This window comes from Protopterus annectens, chromosome 9.part0, assembly GCF_019279795.1.
Source record: "Protopterus annectens isolate FY-2018-M chromosome 9.part0, PAN1.0, whole genome shotgun sequence".
Lineage (NCBI taxonomy): Eukaryota > Metazoa > Chordata > Ceratodontiformes > Protopteridae > Protopterus > Protopterus annectens.
In genome coordinates, this window is record NC_056743.1 from 589,304,215 (window position 1) to 589,330,360 (window position 26,146).

The 26,146-nt window shown below is 40.7% G+C and overlaps 1 protein-coding gene across 1 annotated transcript in view; it reads left to right on the forward strand.

Moving 5' to 3' along the window:
• Positions 1–25,710, forward strand: part of GMCL1 (germ cell-less 1, spermatogenesis associated) — a 1,627,466-nt gene extending 1,601,756 nt beyond the window's left edge. The window contains exon 15 of the mRNA XM_044083130.1: positions 18,805–25,710. Within this exon, the coding sequence (XP_043939065.1) occupies positions 18,805–18,912 (108 nt within the window). The 3' untranslated portion in view covers positions 18,913–25,710. The remainder of the gene's footprint in view (positions 1–18,804) is intronic.
• The last annotated feature ends 436 nt before the right edge of the window (positions 25,711–26,146 follow it).

Consider the following 26,146-nt stretch of genomic DNA (forward strand, 5'->3'; position numbering starts at 1 on the left):
CCCCAACCTCTGGCTCGGAGCCCTCTGTACCGGCACAGACGATTTCCATCAGTTCTTCAGATCCAAGGGATTCTTCTCGTCGGGATCGAGGGGCCTTTGAGGCTATGAGGAGGGCTTTGTCCGCCCCAACAACCACTCCATCACTTTGAGAAGCTCCCTCCCTGAAAGCACCGGTATCTGCCTCTTCATCACACGCTCCATTGAAGCGTAGAGATCCTGAGCCTCAGGAAGCTCCATTGGGTGAGCCATGTTCTTCCGATACCTCTCCAGAAGCCCCCACTGAAGCAGTGCCTATGAAGAGACTCTGCAAGAGGAAGCATTTGGACTCCCCACAGGAGTCAGTCACTTCGGATACTGACGTGGATGAGTCAGAATTGTCCCCACAGTCCCCCTCAGAAGATATCTACTTTGCAGATATCTTAGAGATTCTCAAACAGAGGGTTGGCTAGAAATCCCTTAAACTTTCTGATGATGTCAGTTCTCCTGAAGGCTTTTGGGTCTCAACCCTGCACCTCTTGGGTGTCTCCACCCTTCAATGAGTTGCTGGAATTACTCACTTGAAGGGAGTGGGAATCCCTAGACACCACGGAGCCTGTCACCAGGAGGCCTAACAAATGTATTACTAGCCCCCAAGACAAACTGTACCTTACTAAAGGAGTGCCCGTTGATGCTGTGGTGTTGGCAGCAGCCACCAAGAAGGAATTATCAGAGACTTCTTCATCTGTTCATCCTCCTAATAGAGAATCTAGGATTATGGACAGATACGGGAAGCGTATGTTTAGTTCAGCAGCCTTCGTTCTTCGATCGCTGTACTACCTCACACATTTTACTAGGTTAGAAAGGGATCTCCTGAATGAGCTAGGAGACACCCTACAGGGTTCAGTAGCTGCGGGAGTTTTGGACAAGGTAACTTCCCAGCTCTCCACTCTTAATTCAATAGTGAACTCTTCCATGCAGCTGTTATCTTTTGCAGCTGATGGTACGAGCAGGGCAGCGGGTACAGGAATCACTCTCGGGAGACATTCCTGGATGCGCTTATGTTCCTTTGCAGAACCCTTTAAGTCTTCCTTCATTAACACTCCGTTTGACAGTTCGGACCTAAGGTAAAGGAAACTCTTACTAGGAGTGAAAAAGACAGAAAGACCTTGTCTGCTGTCAGAGTACGTTTTTATACCCCGAACAGACCTTACCCCAAAGGGAAGGGAGGTGGAAAGATATGGTTCCGTAAGTCTCAAGGATCTTTCCACAACACTCGTGTTGACACCCCCTCTAGAGGCAGAGGAGGGGGTAATAATGGAAGATGTCCCCCACGCTGCAGAGGGGGTCCGCAGAACCAGGACAACAAGCCCTATCAGCGCTCTTGAGAGGAGGCCCGACTGTTCATCTCTGGAGGCAGTCAGGGATTGCCTATCTTTGTACCTAGACACCTGGCTAGAAATTTCAAAAGACAGCTGCGTACAAAGCATAATATCCAGAGGATACTCTATTCCCTTTGCCACTCCACCCCCTCTAGTAAAGAAAATCCCAGACATTCCACCCAGTCACAGGGACCAAGCAGCCTTAGAGGTCCAAAGGTTGATGGACAAAAGAGTCATCCAGCCAGTCCCAGCAGACCAGAGAGGATCTGGAACTTACTTAAGGTTCTTTTTAGTTCCAAAGAAAACAGGGGACTGGAGACCTATTCTGGACCTAAGCAGACTAAACAAGTCAGTAAAAAAGACGAAGTTCCGGATGGTCAGGCTTCAGTCTGGGGAAAGACAATTGGATGTGTTCTATAGATCTTCAGGATGTGTACTACCACATAAAGATGGACTGACCATCCAGGGATCATCTACACTTCTGGCTGGGAGCCAGCCATTATCAGTTTCGTGCTCTTCCCTTTGTTCTCACTACAGCCCCCAGAGTATTCACCAAATGTATGGCAGTAGTCACAGCTCACCTGAGATGGTTGGGATTCCAGGTGTTTCCATATCTAGACGACTGGCTCCTCACTGCCACCACCAAGCATCAACTTCTTCATGGGAGGAACACTACCTTACACCTATACAATCAGTTAGGGATTACCATCAACTCAGAAAAATCTGCCTTATCGCCATCGCAACAGACCGTCTTCATAGGAGCAAAACTAAACACAGTTTCAAAGACATTTCAAGTCTGCCAACAGAAAGAATTTCTCTCTTACGAGAACAAGTATCAGACCTGCTTCTGGGAAAAAAAGCCCCAGTCTCAATGGTACTCAAATTGCTAGGCTCAATGGCAGCAGCAGTCATAGCCATTCCCCTTGCTCGAATGCATATGCAAATTCTACAATGGCTCATATTCTCTTAATGGTCCTTTCAGGAACTACAATGTCACATCAAATTGTCATAATGAATGCATGCAAGAAGGACCTTCAATGTCAAGGAGATGACATTATGACCAGTGATGGTATCATTTTTGAGTTTAAAGGTTTTAGAATTTTTAATTATGCAGGTTTTTCATTGAGCAAGGAATTGTTTCAACTTTTAATGAAGGGGTTAAAGTTTGTGCCTACTAAAAAAAACTGATATAAGTAAAATTCTTACTGATTTTAGACTATTTGTGAGAAAATTGAATTTTAAATGTTTATTCAAAGACAAGTTATGTGAATTCAATAACTTGGAAGCTATAACTCACAAGAAACCCCCCCCCCCTTATACCTAGTTTACATAGTTTTGAAAAAATTACTGAACAAGAAATTTACCGAAGTTTGAGTAAACATGTTTACAAGAAACACAATATAACGAAGGCTGAAAGTACCTTATTATGTGAGTTGAGAAACAACAAGGAAGTTAGATTCATGAAGCCAGATAAAGGAGGGGGCATGGCTATAGTGAATACTGTTGACTACAACAACAAGATAACTAGTATTTTAACTGATACTAACAAATATGATACTATATCCAGGAATGAAATCAATATCAGCTACAGTAAAATCAAATATTTTCTGGAGGATGCATTATTACAGGGTACTATTAATGAGGAGGTGTACAACTTTTTACACATTGAACACCCCACGATACCAGTTTGTTTTGGGATTCCCAAAACACACAAGGACGTAAAGGATCCCCCTTATCGTTTGATTATAGCTGGCAAGAATAGTATTACTTATCCCTTGGGGGTGTTTATAGACAGACTAGTAAAAAAGTCCGTGAAACCCGTTGACCACATTCTTCAAGATTCGTGGGATTTTTTTAAAGCAAATAAAGAGTGAGTATTTCAACAAAGAAAGTTATTTTACTACTGTTGATGTAGTGGGTCTTTTTACATCCATCCCCCATGAAATAGGTTTGGAATTTTTTAAGGATATATTAATTAAATACAGTAACCTAGGGGGTAAAATGATCAACTTTTTGATTGAACTGATGGACATTATTTTAAAGAATAACTTTTTTACCTTTGAAGGGGAGTTTTATAAGCAGACCCAAGGGGTGGCAATGGGTAACAGCTGTGCCCCAATTTTTGCTAACTTAGTTTTATTTGAATGGGAGAATAGATATCTCTTTACTTCCCATTTCAAGGACGAATGGTCAATTTATTTCAGGTTTTTTGATGACCTGTTTATTTTGTGGAACAACGATACATTTTTTCAAACTTTTTTGGATTACATCAATAACCTTTGTGATTACTTCAAGTTTACGGGTGAAGGTAACCCGGATAAAATGAATTATTTGGATGTGGCCATTACTAAAGACTATGTTAAAAAATGTTTTACATCAAGAGTGTACAGAAAACCAACTTTTTCCAACGACTATTTAGATTTTTCAAGTAACCACCCATTTTATATAAAGAAAAACATTGTCAAAGGACAAATGGTGAGGGTGGTGAGGATGTGTTCAGACATAAGTATGTTGGAGGAAGAAACTAATAAGGTAAGGTTAATGTTCATGGAAAGGGGATACCCAACTGACTTGGTAACCAAGATCAAGGATGAGGTTTGCTCTCTTTGGAACGAAAGATATATCCCACTATTAGGAATGGGTTGTGAAGAGGTAGCAACAAGCAGGGGTGTGGGTAAAGATTTCTCACAGGCTATGGTAATCACTTATGGAGAAACAGCAGAATTAGTGAAGAAAATTATTTCCAAGAATTGGTCAATGTTAAAATGCAACAATGATATATTTCAGTTGATGGGACCAGAGCCTTGTTTTACATACAAGGTGGACTTTAACTTAAAATCTTTGTTAGAACAAAAAACAACAATAAATATTTCTAAGAAGAGGGGCACCCGTAAATGTGGATGTTGTGACTACTGTTCTTTCATTAATGAAAATGAACTTTTCAAATTAGAGCCTTTTGATCTAGTTGTTCCCTTAGTATCAGGCTCATGTGTTTCTACAGGGTTGGTTTATATAGCAACCTGTATGGTATGCTCTTGTTATTATGTGGGGAAGACAGAAAGAAAATTGAATCGCAGGATTTACGAACACCTGTATTGTATAAGTAAGAATGATGACAGAAACGCTTTAAGTAAACACATTAAGGCACACCCCAATCATAATTTCAGGTTTGCTATTCTGGAGATTGTGCCCAAAAATGTAAGAGGGGGTGTTTGGAAGAATTTATTGTTGAGGGCAGAATCAAAATGGCAATTTAAATTAAATTCAATTTTATATCCAGGGCTCAATGAAAACATCAGCATTAAACCTGAGTTGAAATTCAGGGCTGGTATTTTGTAACCCACAATTAGAATATTGGGTAGGTAAGGGTATTATTTTGCAGTACCTTTTTATGTGTTTATATGTGTTTTAATATGGACATATATTAGTATTATAGCTTTACAGTTTTAATATAAATATAAATTTTAGTATACAATTTTTAAGTATAAAATTTTTTTAAAAAAATGATAATTAATTAATTGGCAGTCACATGATGTGTACTAGAAGTATTTAAAGCCTTTTGTATGTAGTATCACTAGATCTGTTGAAGTCCTAGTGACGAAAGCACTTATCACTCCTGCTTAAAGTTTGTTTATGCTTGTTGGATGGATTAAAGTCTTTTTACTGTGGACAGGTGGACTTGTTATTGGCTATTCTGCAGCTTTTTTGTACCTGGTCGTATTAGCTGCTGGAGGTGTGTTTTTTTGATTTCGATACAGTTTCAAAGACATTTCAAGTCTGCCAACAGAAAGAATTTCTCTCTTACGAGAACAAGTATCAGACCTGCTTCCGGGAAAAAAAGCCCCAGTCTCAATGGTACTCAAATTGCTAGGCTCAATGGCAGCAGCAGTCATAGCCATTCCCCTTGCTTGAATGCATATGCAAATTCTACAATGGCTCATATTCTCTTAATGGTCCTTTCAGGAACTACAATGTCACATCAAATTGTCATAATGAATGCATGCAAGAAGGACCTTCAATGGTGGCTGACGTCTCAACAGGTATCTCGGAGACGTCCATTCATTCTACCCAATCCCATAGCCGTGGTGACCACGGACACTTCCTTGATTGGGTAGGGGGGGCATTTTCGGGGAAGAACAGTCCAAAGCACGTGGAAGAAACACGAGGCTCATCTGCATATAAATGTCCTGGAGATGAGAGCAGTACTTCTAGCGTTGCAGTCCTTTCAAGACTCTCTACCTCTAGGAACAATTGCAATTTAGACAGACAACATGTCAGTGGTCTGCTACATCAACAAACAAGGAGGAACCAAATCTTACCCCCTGCGTCGAGAGCCTATGAGAATATGGCAGTGGGCAGTCTCCTCCCAGTGCTTTCTGATGGCAATGCACATTCCGGGGAAATCCAATGTGATAGCAGACAAGCTGAGCAGGTCAATCTTACTGCCTCAAGAGTGGTCCCTAAAGCAACAAGAAGCTGAAATGATTTTTCGCAGTTGGGGCCAGCCTTGCTGCAATCTTTTTGCAACCCCAACAAACACAAAATGCAGCAGCTACTTTGTCCTAATTCCCCAGCCGGGGGAAGCCCCAATGGATGCACTGGTGCACAGTTGGCCCCAGGTCTCATTTATGCATTTACCACCTTCCCCCTGATTCCCAAGGTATTACAGAAAGCAAAACTTCTGGGAAGAACCATGATACTAATAGCCCCTTACTGGCCTCGGCAAATTTGGTTTCCCTTCTTCCAGCCTCATCTTTTGGAAGAACCCTGGATCCTGGACCCAGTTCCGGATCCGTTGACCCATTCTTCGGGGGCTCTTCATCCTTCCCCTTCATTCTTCAAACTGACAACCCACAATAGCCAGGATTTACAACCTCTCAACTGAGGCCCAGCATATTATAACATCCTCTCATAAATCATCTACCAGAAAGTTATATCTTAGCAAATGGAAGAGATTTTCTTTATGGGCCTCTCAGAATGATGTTGATCCTTATCTAGCTCCAATCCCATCTATATTGGAATTTCTAACTAAACTTTTCAATGAAGGAGCAGCTGCAACTACCATTAGAGTTAAATTAGCAGCGATATCAAACTTTCATCTTGGTTTCCAAGACTCCAATGTTATGTTGCATCAACTTGCTAAAGCCTTTCTTAAAGTTGCCAGTCATTTTTATGGCTACCAATCAGAGCTCCAGCCATGCCATGGAATTTAAATTTTGTTCTGTCCAGAATCATACTACCTCCCTTCTAACCAGCCTCATCCTTTTCTTTGAAATTCCTTTCATGGAAGACTATTTTTCTGATAGCCATTACTTCTGCGTGGAGGATTTCTGAGCTGCAAGCCTTAACCATCAAATCTCCTTATCTTATATTCCATAATGACAGCGTTTTGTTCAGAACCAATCCAGCCTTCTTACCAAAAGTTTGTTCAGAAACAAATCTTAACCAATCTATTGAGTTGCCAGTTTTTTTCCCCAGTACACAAATAGGATGGAACACATGCTGCACAAACTTGATGTTCACAGACAACTCCGATTTTACCTAGACAGAACGAAACAATTCAGGTTAATGGATCAACTCTTTGTTTCCTTTTCAGAGTCAAAGAAAGGGGCCCCAGTGAAAAAAAGTTACCTTGTCAAGATGGCTATCAGATTGCATTTCCTTCATTTATAATTCACAAAATGCCTCCTTGCAACAAAAAGTAAAGGCCCACTCTACTAGAACTATTTCAACCTCATTAGCCTTTTCTGCAAGGTTACCATTAGACTCTATTTGTGCAGCAGCTACCTGGTCAACACCTCATACCTTTATCACTCATTACAAAGTAGACAAGGCCTCCAGGGACAGGATATTCTGAGGAATATTCTCCCGTGAGCCACCCGAGAAGATCGTGCTTGGGATGCTACCCATCAGTAACGAATGAACAGCGAGATAGAACAACTTTACATAAAGAAGTTATGTACTCATCATAACGTTCCATGTGAGTTGTTTATCTTGCCTTCATTCTTACGTCCCACCCTCCAACCCCCTCCAGTCTACTTGAGGTCCGTATAGAGTGCTTTGTCTCTTATCCAACTCTCTGAGTGGCATATTTATACTACTAAGTAGTCAGGCAGCAAACAAGATCTGAGGGAAGATCAGGGTGCATTATGGGATAGGGAGTTGGCCTCAAGCTGGTTGAAGACCTTGAGCTTTTGCAGTTGGCCGAGTCGGAGCTGAGGATTGGCTCCGAACCCATCAGTAAAGAATGAAGGTGATGAACAATTCACATGGAACATTATGGTGAGTACATAACTTCTTTTTTTCTGTTATTTGTTACACATTAGTGTAGTCTTTGATACTATTGCTGGTGTCTTTTTTCCTTTATTGTCTCTTCTTAAAAAAAAAAAAAAATTCCTTTCTCTTTGTTGTTTGAATGTCGAATAAACTGTCTTCCGGTTTTAAAAAATACCAAAAATGTGGGCACAAATAGCTTCTTCAGATGCCCATGCTTTATGAGTTTATTGCCTGGGCCCAGATCATCTCCAAGAAGATTGTTCGGTATGCAAAACTTCAACCATAGATCCATAGCAGACAGAAAGAATACATTTATATTAAAAGGGCTGCTTCCTTCAACTTTTCATGAAGTTATTTCTGGTGCTCAGTCACCCAAGACTAAATCTAAGGAGTCTTTGACAAAGTCTCTGAGACCTTCTACTTCATAAACTCCATCTTCAGAGCTGCCTAGGAAAAAAGCCAAACTAAATCCAAAGCCAGTTCCGATTCACTCTTCTTTGGATCCAACCAAAAATTCTACAGATCCAAGCGCTTTAGATCTGAAGATCCTACCTAGGACAAGATACTGACTGGCAATGGACCCAGTACCTTCTAGAGTTCCCTCTCCTTTTTTCGAGAGATGCCATCCAAGTCACCATCTCTAACCTCATCTTATTCTTGCAGGAGTTTGACTGAAGAAGATGTGGACAGAATGATGAGGAGATTCTTCTTTGTGCAGATACACATGGGTGTACTCCTGGCTCCTACCTCCTTAGGTCAGGAAGCCCGTCCATCTACCACACCACCTTAATGTGTTCCTTCTCTGATCTGACCAGCTGTTTCAGAGACCCTGAATCTGAACCTTCTGGCTCTGATCTGAAGATACTTTATCTTTGGTTCCAAAGCTTTATCTGAGCGTAACGTCTCTGACATCTTCAGATCTGGATCATTCTCAGAGTCAAAGCAGCCTTGCTGAGTCTGAGGCATTGGAATCAGCTCCGAAATTTTTGGAGCCATCTCTGCCCCTTGGAGCCCTGCATTGGACAGCTCAGCTCCAACTTCTGCCTTGGGGAGATTGCTCTTGTGGCAGAGGGAAGCAACAGTCCAGATGCCTGCCTTCTTGGATCCATTGTCTTCCTTCTCTCCTGGAGCAATCTGCCTTTGAGGTAGTGAAGACAACGTTTTCTGCTTTGGCAGGACGAATGGATCCAACCCCTTCAGATCTCCCATCAGGCATCCAGATATCTCTGCGCATATAGCCACATCATTCTATGCCACAGGGACAGCCAGCTCAAGGCCCCCAGACCACCCAGTAGGGTTTTATAGGTGTTTACTAGGCTAATGACTAAAACTGCCTTTTTAAGCCTAGCCATGCATCCCAAATCTCTGACAAGTTCTGGTGCCCTTGATATGTGCAAGCAGGGCCTTGGGAAATTAAACATTTACAAGCAGGGGCCTGGGAGATGAATTATTTACATGTTGCCTCTGTCCATTAGAGACATAGGAGACAAACCAGGAATGAATTTCCTGTTGCCCATTCAATTGTCCAGGTTGCACTTGAATTGGGTTAGGGAAGAACTCTGCTTCACATGGATTGGGAGCCTGTTCCAGAGACAGGGTGGTCTCTGGGATACATACCTGTCTATTCAGCAGGTCCTGTTTATATCACATGCAAAGTTTAAGTCTTTAGAATACGTATGCTGGAGGCCCATCAGAGTGGGGTCTGAATGGCCTATATGTCAGGCATAGATCTTCCATCCACAGTCTGCAGGAGACAGAATACAGGTATAGGACCTTGAGGTAGTCTGCATAGGACATTTTACTTATGCCCTGTATTATTTTAATAAGTAACCTCTGTGGACATTCCAATTGTTGGAAATACCTGGTTAGGTACATACCAAAGGGGGCATTGTACTCAGTGATAGGTGTGATGAATGACGAATACAGTGGGAACAATGACTACTTTGGACCTAGATGCCATCCACATCTTTGTTTATAAGTTGTGTAACATAGTATGATTTCCTCACTGCTGTAGATACGTGATGATCAAAGCCTAGATTACTATCTATGTGTGTCCATAAGTCCCTGACTACTGGGTCAGCTCTAAAGGGTGTGTTGTCACTACAATAGTTACCAGGGATGGATGACTTCCCAAAGGATACTATTATGCATTTCTTGGCATTTAGTTTTAGTCCATGGCTCTGACACCAGTTATTTGTCTCTGTCATCCCTTCATGGAAAACTTTTGTGTCAGTGTGGGATTCAGTGACAGTTCCTAATTTGTAATCATCTGCAAATTTAGTCAGCCAGAGCCCATTGATATCGGCATTGACTTCAGTTAAGTGAATACCAAAAAAATAGCAGTCCAAGGACTGATCCCTGAGTGGCTCCACTTGTGACTGGCCTCTTTGTAGAGATGGAATCCCCAATTCTAGCTTCCTGGATCCTGACTGTGAGCCAGTTGGCTATCCACCAGGTTACGTAAGGATTTATACCTAACCTCTTGAGTTTGTCAACGATGCTTGAGTGTGGTATTGTCAGATGCTTTGGCCAGGTCACGGTAGGCAGTATGAAGCATTTTTCCTTCATCCATTGCTTTAGTGACCTTCTCAGAGAAGTGCACCGGATTGAATAGGCATATCCTGACCTTGACAAAACTAAACTGGGTTGGGTCCATTGTCTGGAGGACTACTATATCATTATTGATCATTTTCATTATAATTCTTTCCATGGCTTTGCACATAAGACTAGTGAGACTTATGGGTCTGTAGTTTCCAGGATCTGTAGATGGCCCACCTGTGTGCAGAGGGATGACTGTTGCTGTTCTCCGTTTATGAGGCGCAAAGCCTGTTTGAAGGCTACAGTTAAATAGCATTTCCAGAGGTCATGTTTCATGCTGTTTAGAAGGCATCCTAGGATATTGTATGGGCCTGTTGATGCAGTGTTCTTGGCCTTAGAAAGAGCATTAAGGACCTGTTCCCTAGTGATAGCAGGGGGAGATATATTTGATGGTATTTCCTGAGGGAAGGTTGAGGGGGTGTGAAAGGTAAGTTGGAGCTGAATTTATTGGCCAGTAGGTTTGCTATATCTTCTAGCTCAGTATAGGTGGTTCTGTTTACAATGAGCTCTGCAAATAATTGTGTATTGCCTTTGAGGTTGTGGACATAGCTAAAGAATGCCTTGTGGTTGTTCTTGTACTGGGAGGCCAAATTTACCTCAATTATTGCTTTGGTAGACTTTATTTGTCCTCTGCACTGTTTGTTTAGTTTGATGAGAGTGCCTTTATCCTGATGGGTGCTGCACCTCCTAATTGTTGCCATGATTTTCTTCCTTCTGTTATACAGCCTATTGATTTTGTGATTCCATCAGGGTAGCTTGTTTTTTTAGTTAGTTCTCTCCTTCCTAGTGGGTATAGCTGCATCTGTGCAGCTATTAACATGCTTATATTGGGTTTCTGTGAAAAGTTCTGCATAGGCAGCAGTATTCTCAGGGTTTATAGCAGCTTGAAATGATGCCAGGTTATTACTTAATAGCAGGAGGTTAGCCTTAGAGCAGTTCCTGAATATTCTAGGTTTAGCTGGAGGTCCAGGTTTTATTTTTACTTTAAAGGAGACCATTTTGTGGTCTGACCTTACCAGAAAAGACATTACACTAGGGGATGTGCAGCACTGCCCCGTAGTAGTGACGACCAGATCCAGTATGGTTTGCACCCCTGGTTGGTGTATTGACAGTCTGGTCCAGGGAGTTTGTTTACAAAATCCAAGAATCTATGTGCCTATACATTTGGTATCATATAGGATTCCCAGTTAATAGTGGAGTAATTAGAGTCACCCATGAATACTATATTTGGTTGGATGGTGAGTCTTTCCAATAATTTTAATACAAGGTATGGGTTTCCTGGGTCATAGTGGGGGACCTGTAACTTACAAGGAAGTGGTATTGGATTTTGCCTGTGGTTATTTCAACTTGGAACAGCTCAAGTACATTGTCCTATTTGACCAGCCTTGAGGTATATTAATTTTTTTGTAAATTGAGACATTTCCACGTTTAGTCCCTGTCTATGTAGTAGCTGGTCTAAATGTGTGGAAGGCATTGTAACCGTGCGCTGTCAGCGTGCTGTCTGCAGCTTTAAACCATGTCTCAGTGACCACACAGATGTCAACATTCTCTAGGGTGAAGAGAGCTTCTAGGGAGTGGAGTTTTTGTTTAGACTCCTAGCATTGAGCAGTAATGCGTTTTGGTTTTCTTGGTTTTGATTTACTATGTTGGAAGAACTTTCAATTTGGCATTGCCTAAAAATGGCACTGTAGGGGAAGACAATGTTTTAGCTAATATTTGAAAGCCTAGAGGGGAGAGGGTCAGACCATCCCTGGCAAAGTAGCGTTGTCTGTTAACCATTTCCTTCCATGCTAACAAATATTTGCACCCCCTTAGAATGACACCAGAAAATAAGCCAATTGTTAAAGTCAGTCATCTTTTGTTTGTATTGTGGCATCATCCTTGGAGAAGGTAAAATGCTGCTCTCACATATTCTGAGAGCGTCATGATGTATTTCTTTTAGTCTTGAGATCTCAGGTCATTTACACCCACATGGACTATGTCTGAGTCATACTGGTACTTATAGTCCAGTGACCTGAGTGAGTGCGTAATGTGGTAGATCCTAGTCCCTGATAAGCAGCTGACAGTGACTTTCCCCTTTCTTAGCCTCATGAGAGGGACATCAGCGTGTCTCACAGTGGAGTCTCCAATGACCAGAATGTTGGATTGTGTGGTGTCTTGCCTTATGGGCTTGGAAGTAGAGGCTCCATAAGATGTGGCTCTATGCATTGATGTGGGTGTTGTTTTGAAAGAGTGCATTTGGGGCTGTTGAGGGTATTTATTATGTGTATTTCATCTAGGAGATCTTTGGGGTTTAGGAAGGTTACATTTATGTGCCTCAGCATAGGTGGGTCTGTGTGTCTGCTTTCAATTGTGTGTGATGCGTGAGCATGTATATTACTGACAACCTTATTGACATTAGGAGTACTTTTATGTGAGAACTTTCCCTCCAGTGACATTGTGTAAATACATTTCTCATATACCATATCAGTTTGTTTGAGAATTAAATGGTTGTCAGTAAACATAAGGCAATTTATACATTGCCTCCGGATGCCCATATCCACCAGGCTGGTACAGAGTTAGTGGGAAAGTTCATATCTGTGGCAACAGACCCTTTTATCGATTAGACAGTTGAAGTGAGAATATAAAACAATGTCAGGAGTATCAGATTTGTATCTCTGGGGACAGTGCCTGTCACTGCAAACTAGTTGCCCTGTGTGCAACTAGGTATTGGTGAAATTTCAATTGTGCTTTTACAGGAAAAATGTCACTCAAGATGTCTGTGTCTATACAGGGTACTGTCAAACACTTGAGGGGAAACTAATAAGTAGACCCTGCGAATTTAAGGATGAAGTATTTAGGCATATATTCTGAAGTCAGAAACAAATCAAGCAGTATTTACTGAAAACAAATGATAGCTTGTCAAGAATGATGAAAAGAGGGGAGTCATGTGAATGGCTACTGCCTGGCTTACTACTGGTGCTGGTCTCACCACAGGCTCGCTGTGCTGGGATACAGTGCTCCCTTACTTTTCTTTCGCCGGAAACAAAACATTAGCACCAATCCCAAGATGAGATGCAGGCCACAGCCTGTTTGGTGATCCACATTCTTGTCCCAGATGATGCAAGGGTCTGTAGGCTTTTTCTTGTAGATGCCTTGAATAGCAACCAAACCATTCAGGAATGTCAAGCACACACACTCACCACCCAACCAGAAATAGTCAGGAATCAATGCACTCTGCTCCTTCTTTCACCAGATGCAGAATATAAGCACAAATTCCAAGCTGAAACCTATGAAGCAGTTATTAGGCTTTCCGGTAATCAGCAGTCTCCAGGAAATGTACCTGTGCTCCTTCTCTCACCAGAAGAAAACAGAAGCACTAATTCCAAGATGACTACTGAGAGGCAGAAAGTGGGCTCTCCAATAATCGGTGGTCTTGCAATAGATGATGCATAGTTTAAAAGTAAGACAAAAAATAGGTTAATCCAAGGGGGAACCAGATCTTATCCCCTCTGTCGAGAAGCCATGAGAGTGTGGGAATGGGCGATCTCCACTGACCGCTTTTTAGTAGCAATGCACATTCCGGGGTGGTCCAACATTCAGGCAGACAGGCTCAGCAGATCTGTCCTGATGCCTTATGAGTGGTCCCTGAATCCTTCAGTAGTGGAACAGATCTTTCTAAAGTAGGGTCGGCCTTGCTGCGATCTCTTCGCATCTCCTTCCAGTGCAAAATGCAATGAGTTTTTTGCTCTGAACCCCCTCAGAGGGGGAAGCCCCCAGAGACGCACTGGTTCACGCTTGGCCTCCCGGTCTCCTCTGTGCTTATCCACCACTCTGTGCTTATCCACCACTTCCTCTTATGTCGAAGTTTCTTCAGAAAGCTCGAAGGCTGGGGAGCACTGTGATCCTCATCGCCCCATTCTGGCCTTGCCAGGTCTGGTTCTCCTCACTGTGGACTCATCTAGTTATTCTTCCATGGGTGTTGGATCCAGCTCCAGATATTCTTTCTCATCCCTCAGGGATCCCTCACCCAGATCTGGACAATCTGAAGCTCACAGCTTAGCTGCTCTGGATCCCATGATTATCAGGACTCCTGGATTGTCATCCCCTGTAAAGTCCATTTTGGTTGCAGCTCACAAATCCACCACCAGAAAGGTGTATCATAATAAATGGAGATATTTCTCCATATGGGCCACTCAGCGGGCTTTGGACCCTTTCAAGACACCTCTTTCGGCAGTCTTAGATTTTCTGGCAAGCATCTTTCATCAGGGTGTTAGTTCCTCTACAGTTAAAGTGCAACTGGCAGCTATTTCTAATTTCCATATGGGGGTGAATATGTCTTCCTTGGCTTCTTCCAAACTTTGTAAGACCATTCTTAAAGGTGCTTTTCTTCTTAGACCTCTGGTTAAGGACCCTACGCCTCCATGGGATCTTACCTTAGTCTTACAGGCATTAGTTCCTGCACCCTTCAAACCTGCAGCCTCAGCTGATTTGCAATTTTTAACCTGGAAAACTGCTTTCTTGGTGGCCATTACCTCAGCCAGAAGAGTGTCAGAGCTTCAGGCTCTTTCTGTTAAGGTGCCTTACATGGTCTTTCACAAAGACAGTGTGTTGCTGCACACTAATCTATCTTTCCTTCCTAAGGTGGCCACAGAAGCCAATATTATTCAGATTATCAATTTACCAGTTTTTTTCCCCAACTTCCACAACAAAGGGGAATACAAGCTGCATCTGCTTGATGTCCATAGACAATTGAGCTTTTATTTGCACAGGACAAAACCCTTTCATAAGTCTGATCAGCTGTTTGTGTCTTATGCTAAACCCTTCTTAGGCAAGCCAGTTTCCAAGGTAACAATTGCTCGCTGGATTTCTCTATGCATTGCTCGAGCCTATGGTATGAAAGGTATGTCTCTGCCAGGACAAGTGAAGGCACATTCCACCTGCTCTATGGCTACGTCAGCTGCCTTCTGGTCTGGGGTGTCTCTGGATGATATCTGCTCAGCAGCTATGTGGTCTTCATCTCATACCTTTAATTCACATTACAAGCTTGACATTGTGTCTAGGAGCAGCATCCTTTGGCTCTCTGATACCTCGGAATATCCTTCCATGAGGGCCACCCAGGAGTTTTTGGTAGCTGGGGACTCTGTCCCACAGGTTGAAGATCAAATGAAGTAACTACTTCAGATAAAGAAGTTATGTACTCACCATAACATTCCATCTGAGTAGTTGTACTTCATTTGTCTTCAACCTTCCCCCTCTCCTTCCCCCTGACCTTATCATTGATGCCGCCTGCATTTTCTTTGCATAAAGTATGTGTCCCTTGACTCAGTCCAGGCCTGAGAGTGTCATGGAGATTTTTGTTATGATAAGGTGATATTGGGTCAGGTATCTGATACCTCTTAGGCAGCAAACTCAATCTGAAGGGAGACAAGGGGGTAAGGGGAGGAGTTTGGAGCTCGGATCTATAGCTGGAAAATGCGTCCGTGTCTGATCCGATGTAGATCCGAAACCCACAGGTTGAAGACAAATGAAGTACAACTACTCAGATGGAACGTTATGGTGAGTACATAACTTCTTTTTTGCAGAGCACTTTGGGAAGAATATATAGAGAAGGTGTCTTGGAAACGTTTCAAGATACCAAGCTGAATACAGGCCTGCAACTTTAGTCATGTTGATGGGAATGGACCTACTCATCCTAATCTAATGTTATGGCAAGAGCATGAGCTTTGTGTAACCTTGCCATGGCAACAGTACTTGGCAAGATTATCCAGTGTTCCATCAGTCTTGTAAATCAAAAGCAAAAATTTATTTTAGAATTAAAAGTTTCAGTGACCCAATGACAGTAGTCTTTTCAAGCTAGCCACAGAAGAGCAGAGATGCTACAGCAGTTGCAAGGTTAAGATGCTAATGTTGTAATGTGCAGCAGGCAGAGAATCAAGATAAGATGTGGCTTATTCAGACCAACATACGTGAAAAATTAGTGCAGTATCCACAGATAAATCTAAAGGACCCCATTTGGATATACAATTACCTTCTCAGCTGAGATCTTCCTACAGAAATGGAGGAGAATTCAGGAGGGACCAGGAAATCAAAACACCAGCACCACACTGTAAACATATATTAGGAGATGGGATAGTAGGACTGTCAGTTTCCTACACCTTTTGGAGAACTAGCCAATAAATCTCATAATGACCTTCAAGCTCAACTACAAACTAGCTTCTCTAAACTATGCAAGTGGGCATCATGTAACAAACTCCCTCAAAATTCTACTAAAGCCAGTGTTATGTTCTTTACAGCCCCTCAAATGCTGCTAAGTTACCCTCCTCAAAGACACACTGGGTGATGTTATTCAAAATGTCCCTCAATGCAAATACGTAGGTAAATGCAAATACATAAGTCTAACACTAGACCAGTCTTTCACCTCTAGTCATACTGACAATATCAGATGTTTCTCTCTCATTTCAAAGTGTGTCACAAGATTTGTCCTCTCCTTAGCAGCATGGGCTGCTATTGCCAAAAATATACTTGTGCCCAGACATGAATAATGGTCTTCTCTTGCTGTGTTTACACTCCTATGACACACACAGAAGTCATTTTATAGAAAACAAAGGTCTTAGGGTTGCACTGTTGGCAAATTCTCAAACATACCACTGCGGCCTTGCGGCCTTATTAGGGATCTCCACTGGCTACTGTTAACTGGCAGGGCTGCTTCTCTCTTAAACTGTCTTCTCTTCAAAATTCAAAACCTGGCTACTGCCCACCATTAAGAAGCAAATTGCCATTCAGGTAACAAACTTAAATCTCTAAGAAGCAGTCAGGATAATTGTCTTATCAGACCACCCTTTGAAAGATTAATAGGAGAAAAAGCATTTTCTTTCCTGAAACCTCTAACTGTTGAAAGTAAAGCATTTCCACGCTAAGAGAATTTAAGAAAACATCCTGCAAATTAATCCATCTGTTTGTGCTTTAGGAACAATGGATAACTACATCCCTAAACTGACAGAAATGGCTCCTTCATATCATAAATGGTAAATTTGTATGACTTCATGATTGTTTAATTCTATAATATCTGTGTCTAACTGTGTATATATTTTTTGTATGTTTGCCTAAGTGCATCTACAGGAATTGTATAATTCTATTTGTTCATTTGTGTTATATTGCTCAGGATTTTGTGCTTGTATAATCGTATATATGCTTTGTCATCCGGAGCCCAGATTGTGGGTGAAAAGGGTTAGTTAGCCCATCTACCTGGTCAACAAATAGTAGATAGGTAAATTGTAAAAGGACCCTTACAGAAGTTCATTCTGAGCAGCAGTATCTTCATAAATAGGGTTGATGCAGAGCCACATCTAGGTCAGTTGCCACCCTGTAAAGTCCCCATTCTATCACTCCAAGTTGAGAAAAAAAGTGTCTTCCAAAATTGAAGAAAAAAAAAAACCTCATAAACTGCTAAACTGAAGTCTTTGCTGTAGTCTAATATATTAAACATATTCAGTCAGCAGCGTTTAATAACTGCCATTTGGGCATTAGCAAAGTACCATAGCAGCTTAAATGAATTGTGATGGTTCTGACATACCTGATGGGTGACTGTTAACCACTATACCACCACCACCCTAACAGCTTGCTTACTGTACTGGGTTGATATATATTCTGTTTTCACAGACACACACACTGCCTAAGGAGTGATGCAGGATTCAGCTGGTAATTGGATTGAAAATAAGTCCTTTTTTCATTAGACAGTATTTTTTGAATGATTTGTGTGGTCACTGAGGTTGGCATAACTAAGGTGATGTATGCAACAGGCCGAGTTTATGTAACCCTTAGGCATTAATAGCCAAACATCTAATATGAACAGGATGTAGACACTTTTACTGGGCGAGCAAATTATTCTAATTAATTAAATGATATTTCTTGAGCTGGGATACAGGATCTGAATTGTAAGTCTTTGATAAGATTAATTCTGGTGACTGCCAAAAATACCACAATTACTAGAAAATGGAAATCAGAATCTAAACCAACTGTAACTGAAGTTGTGAATATTGTAACAGATATAAAAGAACAGGAAGTGGGCTCTTTAAAAAATGATAGGAGTAAATTAAATAGGAAAATGTAAATTATGGGAACAATGAATGCAGATTAAATGTTTTGAAGGAGGAATGAGGTTTAAAAGAAGGCAGGAATTGAGTATAATTTATGTAATGTTGCTGACCTTATATATTGTGAATTATAATGTTTGCAAATGTGAACTTGCTAATATAGTTTGAGTACTTTTATATAAATGTAAGTTTGCCTATGTCACAAGTGATAATTCAGTAAAGGTGTTTAAAATACTACTTTACATCTCCAGGGCAAGAGTGTCTACCTCTTTTTTTTTTCAAGACTTTGGGTAGCCATAGAATCGACAAAGATGACTTTCAATTTAAAGGTACACCATGACATTTGCAACAGAAGGTGCAAAAATGAGTACTAAAAATATGTGATAATCTCAGTCAGATTTACTTTAAAAGGTTTGCTTAAGCTTTGTGTGCTGTGCCTTTTTCTAAAGTCTCACAGGCCATTAACTGATGTGTTTTTTTTCCATTATTAATTGCAGGAGCAAGTAATTCTGACCTTGGACAGTAGACTTCTCATCTTCCCTTTATACATTTGCTGCAACTTTCAGTATACCTCTTTGCGAAGGAGAACTGAGAATGAGGGGTGAGACAATTAGTGCTGACAACTGAAGCATCAACCTTGTGAGAAACAAATGCAACTTGTGCCTTTTCACTTCAGTGTGCCGTGCATATTACTAGAGAAATAAAAGGATCTACGGATGAATATCGAACATAATTCATCAGAAGAACAGAAAGGAACATATTTTAAATTTCTTCTTTGACTTTGGAATAATTGTGTTTGCAGCATTAGGTAGAACAGATGAGAGAACACAGCGTGATCATTACTTCAGACAAACTTCAGTATCACCACCACTTTTATTCCATTATTTCCTTTACCTGTATAGTATTTTGGATGACTGAATTGTGAGGGAGTAAATATCCCATTATTGTAAATTTCAAGAGATTGCCAAAGAAACACGGGTATCAAACTCAGGAAGAATTCTTATTGAACATTTTTTTATAGCTGAATGTTAATTTATTCAGGTATATATCGGGCTTCCATGATTTTCTCAAATACTGATTTCATCTGTCCATGTTTTTTTTTAATTTGGCAGAAGAACAGACTGCCCTGACACATTGTCTGTTTTTTTTTTTTTTGTTTTTTTTTTAGAACTGTGCAGAAGTGAAGCAGTAATGGTTTTAGTTTTTTAGTTTTGTTATGCAAGAAGATGAACTTGGGGCATTAACTTGAGGAACAATTTTATGTTTTTGTACATTTTAACATGCTTCATTTTTAATTTTGTAACTATTCTTTGTGCTTGTTTTCTGCATTCTATAATTTGTACTGTTATTCCCTGTGTATTGTATGCCTAGCATAGCAGGCCCTCAAAAGAAACTCACAGACATGATTAGCATGCTAATGAGGCCACTCCCAACATGCAGCCCATTACATCTTTAAACAAATCACAATGAGATGCTCATCACAGGAATTGACACTGCAGTATAAATTCTTCTGCACGGCAAGTAGACAAAGGTGGATGTTTGGCCTTACAGTCTGACATCCAGAGCTTTAACAGATACCCCCAGTGAAGTGAGCTCTTCCTCTGCCCCAGGCATCAGTCTGCCTTACTTAAAATGAGGAGCAGCTTGAGCAATTTTCAGTTCATTTTTGCTGCAAGAAGCTACTGGACATAAGTCCTGTGCAGGGGACTTCCAGAGGATGATTAAATACGTAGTTTGGGAGCTCTCTTTTATATTTATTTTTATACTGCATTGAGTAGAGCTGTTGTTAGCTAATTTGTAGTTCTGCGGTCTGTGACTTTTCTGGAAAGGCCAGTAAGTGTGCATGCTGAAGCTGAATTTTATTCAAGGATTTTCATTCACAGTGCCTTTTTTGTTTAGGCGGGACACACCAAGTGTACATTTCTTAGCGCTACACAACCTTTAGATAAAAAGAAACTTGAAACTTTGGTTCAGATGAGTCATACTGTCAGAGGACCTTCAAGCAGTAGTCTGCAACCTCAGAAGCCTAATAAAGTTGGTGTGACCAAAAAATTGGCAGTGACAGAGACTGCAGGCAGAAAGTGAGAGGCCTCAAGAACCTTACCAGTCCTGCCAAGACCTGTTACTGTTGGCCTCTTTGAGGTTATTCTTCATGCGCCACTGATCCTATTCCTTTTTTAAAATGTATCCATTCCTGTCTTGACCTATCCAGAGGAAGACAGTAGGGTTATACCGCATGTTGCTACACAGACCTCAGATGAGCTTTTTTTAAGACATTTAGGATGTCTTAAACATCCACCCTTCCAGAATTTTGTCCACATCTTCTGAAACGTAAAGCTTTAGATTTTCCTCCTGTTCTTGCTGACACTGGGCAAAATCCAGGCCTGCTTGATACATGTAGTGCCCCCATATCAAGGTGGCTTCAGCTTTTTCCAGCTAGGTAGGCCAGATATGAGCCTTAAAAGTGCCATCCCCAATGACCTTTGATGACAAGAGATTCACAGAAGAATATACTGTGGTCTGGCAGACTATAAAACTCTCCAGTGCCATAAACCTTATATGGCAACCCCCCCCCCCCCCGTACAAAAGAGAAGGAGGGAGTCTCCCTTTCATAGTCATCTTATTTGGATATAGGAGGGAAATCTTTGCTTATTTGTCCAATATTTCATCATCCATAGGTGTAGGATATGGATGACAAAGAAACTTCCTTGTGGACCCCACATACACACCTTTGGGGAAACTATAAACCTCATATGGAAGTATTTCATATGGGAATCCAAAGAGGTTTCCAGTATAAAACATTTCTTTGACCTTCTGAACATGCAGGAACTCAAGCAGCAGGTAGCCCCCTCAACAGTCTTTCAAGCTTGCAAGGACACTTTTGAATTGGGATTCTTGACCCAGTTATCATCCAGCTGCTTCAAAGCAACTAGATAGGTGTATAAAAAGTAGGGGATATTTCACGTGTCCTTGGAAGCTGCAGGAGGGGGTGGGGGTCTAACCTAGAACCAAGACTTAATGCTGCCCTTAATGGTAAGGAGAGTAGAGTTTTAGACTGCCTTGAGAGGAAGGTATGTACTTTCTCAGCACTGACATTTCAAACTATTAATTGGCAAACTCATGTAATCACGTCACATGTCAGAATGAGAGTGTCAGGCAAATTGAGGACAGGATCTAAGATATCTTAGCTGAGTCCTTAAAGGAAAGAGTATGCAGATTATGCGAGACTGCCTTCAGAGTAGGTAAGCATGCTGTTAAATGAAGTTACAGTGCAATAGACTACTTCAGTGAAGAGGGCAGTATCAGCTGGTACTGTGATCAAAAGGCATGCCTGGCTTACATTTCAGACAATCAGAGGATTTGATGGGGCAGTTTTTGGCTGTTACCTTGGACAGGGTTTTACTTTTTGGCCATCTTTTATAGAATTAAAAAACAAAATGGTGGAAAATGGCAAGATTATGAAATATGTGAGCCAGTTATTTTGCTCACCCATCCCTAAATACAGACAAACGATGCCTTTTTTATACATGGAACAAGCCAGGGCAAACTGTTTCAAGGGAAAAGCTTGGAGAAGTGGCAGTTAACAGGATAGGAGGAGTAGTGACAGTCCTTTCTACTTCCATCCTCACATTCTTTACCTCTTGGGAAGGAGACCATCACATTTCATTTAGAATTGGTTTGGCCTAACCATCAACAAATGGGAAATCAAGAAGTATGCTAATTAAAAATTCAGGGAGGTTCCCAATTTCTGGGTATGCCTCCAATCCCTCAATGCCAGGTTCATCTAGTGTTCTTTGTGCTGGACCAGCTGATTTGTTGTGGCAGAGTAAAGAAAGCTACACAAGGGAAAGCATTCGACTCTTAGCTGTTCCTAGTTTAAGAAATCTGCTTTAGTTCTGTTGATATTAAACAAATTCCAGAAATGAATCCAGTTCAGGATACAGACTCCTCGGCCTCTGTTGCCTTTGCTGATCTCTGGGGACTTTTTGATCACTCTTTCCTAATGGGGTTATATTTCCACATTCTCATCACAGATAGCACAGGCAGTATTTAAGGTTTCCACTCTTTAGGCCAGTGCAGTGCTTGTCAGAACACCTTTCAAGTGGGCCTTCCCTGTGATTCCATTAAGGTGCACATCTCGGACATTGGTTCTTGTCTTCCACTGGATCCTTGTGCACATATTTCTTAGTTAAACAGCTCATTGAGGGAGTATTGCATTTGAGACCACCAAGGAATCATGTTATTTTTTCATGTGGGAGCTTAACTTTCTGATAGGAAAACTAATACTAGCCCCTTTTGATCCATGCTCCTCAGTGGCCCTCCATTTTTTTCTGGAAATTCTTATTCCTAATGGTTATCAGTTCAGCTAGAAGATATCTGACTTTCAGGCCTCTATTGGTTGAGCCTAAAAGCTAGTCCTCCTTCATGCATAAAGTGATTTCTGAGCTGGCACTCAGCTGGACTATTCAGCTTTCCACTTTTCACCCATATCTCCAGAGTAAAGGAGAAAGCATAGTACATTTGTTGTCTTTTTGTAGTCAGTTTGGGTATTAACATGATTTGAAAAAAAGGTGCTCAGACAGATCTTCTTTCTCCTGTATGCCTAGAAAAGAGCTGTATTGTTTCTGTTGCAACTACAGTGGAAATCTCCTGAGAGCTACAGTCAGGGCACATTCCATCAGATAACAGCCTTCTTAAAAAGTGTATTTATCCAAGTCATTTGTAGGGTAGCCACTTGAGACCCTTCTTTATACTTTCTTCAGGTAGTAGAAGCTAGTTGTGAAGTGCAAGAGTATGGTAGGGTTAGCCACTACTGCCATGCAGTGTGTGCTATAAGCTCCTATTGCCAACAGGGGATCTATGCTACTGCTTTGGTATTCTCATGTTTAATGTTTTATACTACAACATGGATAGTTGGATAGTCCATTTGAGTGCTAGCTCAGAAATCACTTTATGTATGTAATCAGCATAGTATAGTGCCATATCTCATCAAGACAGTAGATTTTAAGAGTATTATTACAGGCTCATAGCCTCCTGCCTTCTTGTGCTGTTCCCCATATCCTTCAATCCTGGTGCCCGAAAGGAGATTTTACGGCTATTGCTAATAAAAATGCATGTATGCATGAGCTGTTTCCCGATAAATAAAAATGTATACAGCAACAGTGATCTGTCTTTTCAGACAGCTGCACTGTCTTGGTACTAGCCTGAGAAACTAACACCAATATTCTTGTAAATGCCTGTTGGTAACTGTCCTGACACATTTTCATCTGGCTGACAAAATGTAAAATTGTTAGACGTGTAGTTTTAAGTTACGTGTTTTAAGAATTAAATCCTCTACATGTCTGATTGTAGGAGAGGAGTTTATCTCCAGCAGGAAGAGTCAGCGAAAAATGTAAAAGTTCATCTGTGGTTATAAGGACTGTAAACAAAAGTATTCACTATTGTGAATACACTTTAATTGAACTAGCAGTGAGGGTGCAAAAAAGTTTTACATTTGAAAATATGAAACCACGCTGTGGAGAACTTTTTGTTTTGGTAACCAGGTATGTCAACAAAGGGGCATATTACAGTGGTAATTATTTTTAAGATTTTAGCACCACTAATGTATTTTTAACATCATTCTTTCCTTTACCCTATTCTTTCTTTTCTCTTTGTTGTGTTTTTAATAGGGATTTATAGTTCTTTTGATGTTCAGTAACTGCTTAAAAAGATAACACCATTTATTTTGCAGAAGACTTGAATCATAACAGTGCAGTTCTCTTTCCCTAATGTGAACAAGTCCTATTGTATTTATTTATTCTTTTCATTTTATTTGCTTCATTGTACTTTGTGATACTCTGAATGTTGGCCTAACATGATTATGTTGTATTGTTTTGAATCTTAAATTCTGATGTGCCTCACATTAGAACAGGGCTATCACTTTACAATGTAAAGTATTTTAGAGTTTTTATAGTTTGTGACCAGATGTTTTCTGGTCAATAAAAGTTTTTAGGGCTGTTCTTAAAATGGAGACGATAGTGGACTCTGTAGGCTTAAGCTTCTTACTTATAAAGGCCACAGAATATACTATGCATTGAGCTTGTGATGTTGACAGCAAGGAGGGTGAACAAGGGTGGGGAAATAACTTGTAGATCAGTGTAATCAGTAGAGTAACAACCATTACAGTGCACTGAAACACAGAGCTGATGTGGTGGTACCTTTTATTGGACCAAAACAGGTATTTACAACTACTTTAGCTTTCAGACTCTCTTGAGCCCTTCAACATGAGCTATTTAGTTACTGATGTTAGATACATTGCTTTAATGACCACATTTGCTTCGAAAACATATTTTTTCCTTTGGTTAAGAGACATTTTAAAAACTACCAGGCTGAGAAAAAAATCTTTGTGAACAAGCTTCTGAAAAAAGAAAGTGAGGCAGTGTGTTTGTGTACGTGTGTGCATATCAACCTGAAAAAATAGACGTCAGAGTTTGTTGCCTACCATAAAAATGAAGGTCCCTCTCAAGTGATACACTAGAGGCATATTTTATTTAGGAGAGGAACAAATCATTTGTTCAGGTCATGTGGCTTGAAATTTAATGGGAAAACAAAGCATAGTAAATAGAATTGTACTTAAAAATTTTCAGCTAGAGAAAGAAAACAAAGTTAGAGCATATTAGTCTTTTATTAGTCTGTCTTACCTTGAAATCTGTATATGATATGTTTGTCAAAAATTGTAATAATAGTAACGGAACTGTCAAGGGAGTAAGGTACTACTTTAGAATAGCAATGTGGTTGTATACAAATAGACTGCATGACTGAATAGAAAACACTAAAAGAACCATGCTATGAACAAGTAGTATGCTGTAGAGATCTATCATGGAGGATAGTGAGCAATTGCCCTGGAATCTCTGTGTGCATGTGTACGCATGTATGTATGTATGTATAGCATGTCAACAGCCTTAGCCGGAGCCTTTGAAACATTGCTGTAACGTTAGTGTTGAATGTTAAGACCTTACTGTCAGGTGTATTGCTGCCAGTTTTAAATTTAGATCTGTAATTTAATATTAACCCCTCTTTTGTATTAGTAAAACAGGGAGCAGGTGCTATCCAACCCCCACCAAATGTTCATCATATTCTTCACTGCTGCAGTAGCCTTAGCTATGTGTGTTATATCCTGCCAAAGTTTCAGAGCACCTTCCATGCATCCACACTGTCAGGAAACTTGAGCTATGGTTTGTCCTAATTGTAAAATTATAAGGAATGTTTTGTCTGCTGTTTCTTCTTATGTGAAAAATCTGCTTTAAGTAATTTAGTTTATTCTATTGTTCAAGTCATTACTCAGTTGTATACAGTGTGTGTGTCACTCTGGTGATACTTCTTCAAGGGCTATGGCCACTGGTATTGTTTTGTGGAGGTTTGTGTGGCTGCATTCTCAGAACCTCACATGTAATGTTAAAAATGAGATTTTAAATTCTCTTTTGGATAGAGATTTAGTTTTTGACCCCCTCTGCTGCAGAGGAGATCAAAACGTGTGATGAAAGGGGTAAACGGATACAGGGAATCTCTAAGATTTTCCAACCTTCCTTTTCCATGGGATTCTTTAACTCTTCATCCAGTTTTGGTAAGAAACAAATAAGCAGCGTCAACAAATTGTAGGTAAACATGTTTAAGAAGACATAACAAGGGGTTGCCAAGAAGAATTCTGGAAACTCCCAAAACTACAGTCAGTCCAGTAAGTCAGAATAACTATTTAAGAGACTTTGTTTCCCCTTTCCACCCTGACAGCCCCTTTTTTTTCCAGAAAATGTGAATCTCCACTTTTCTCTTTGGCAACAGGTAGTTTCAGACAAACAAGTT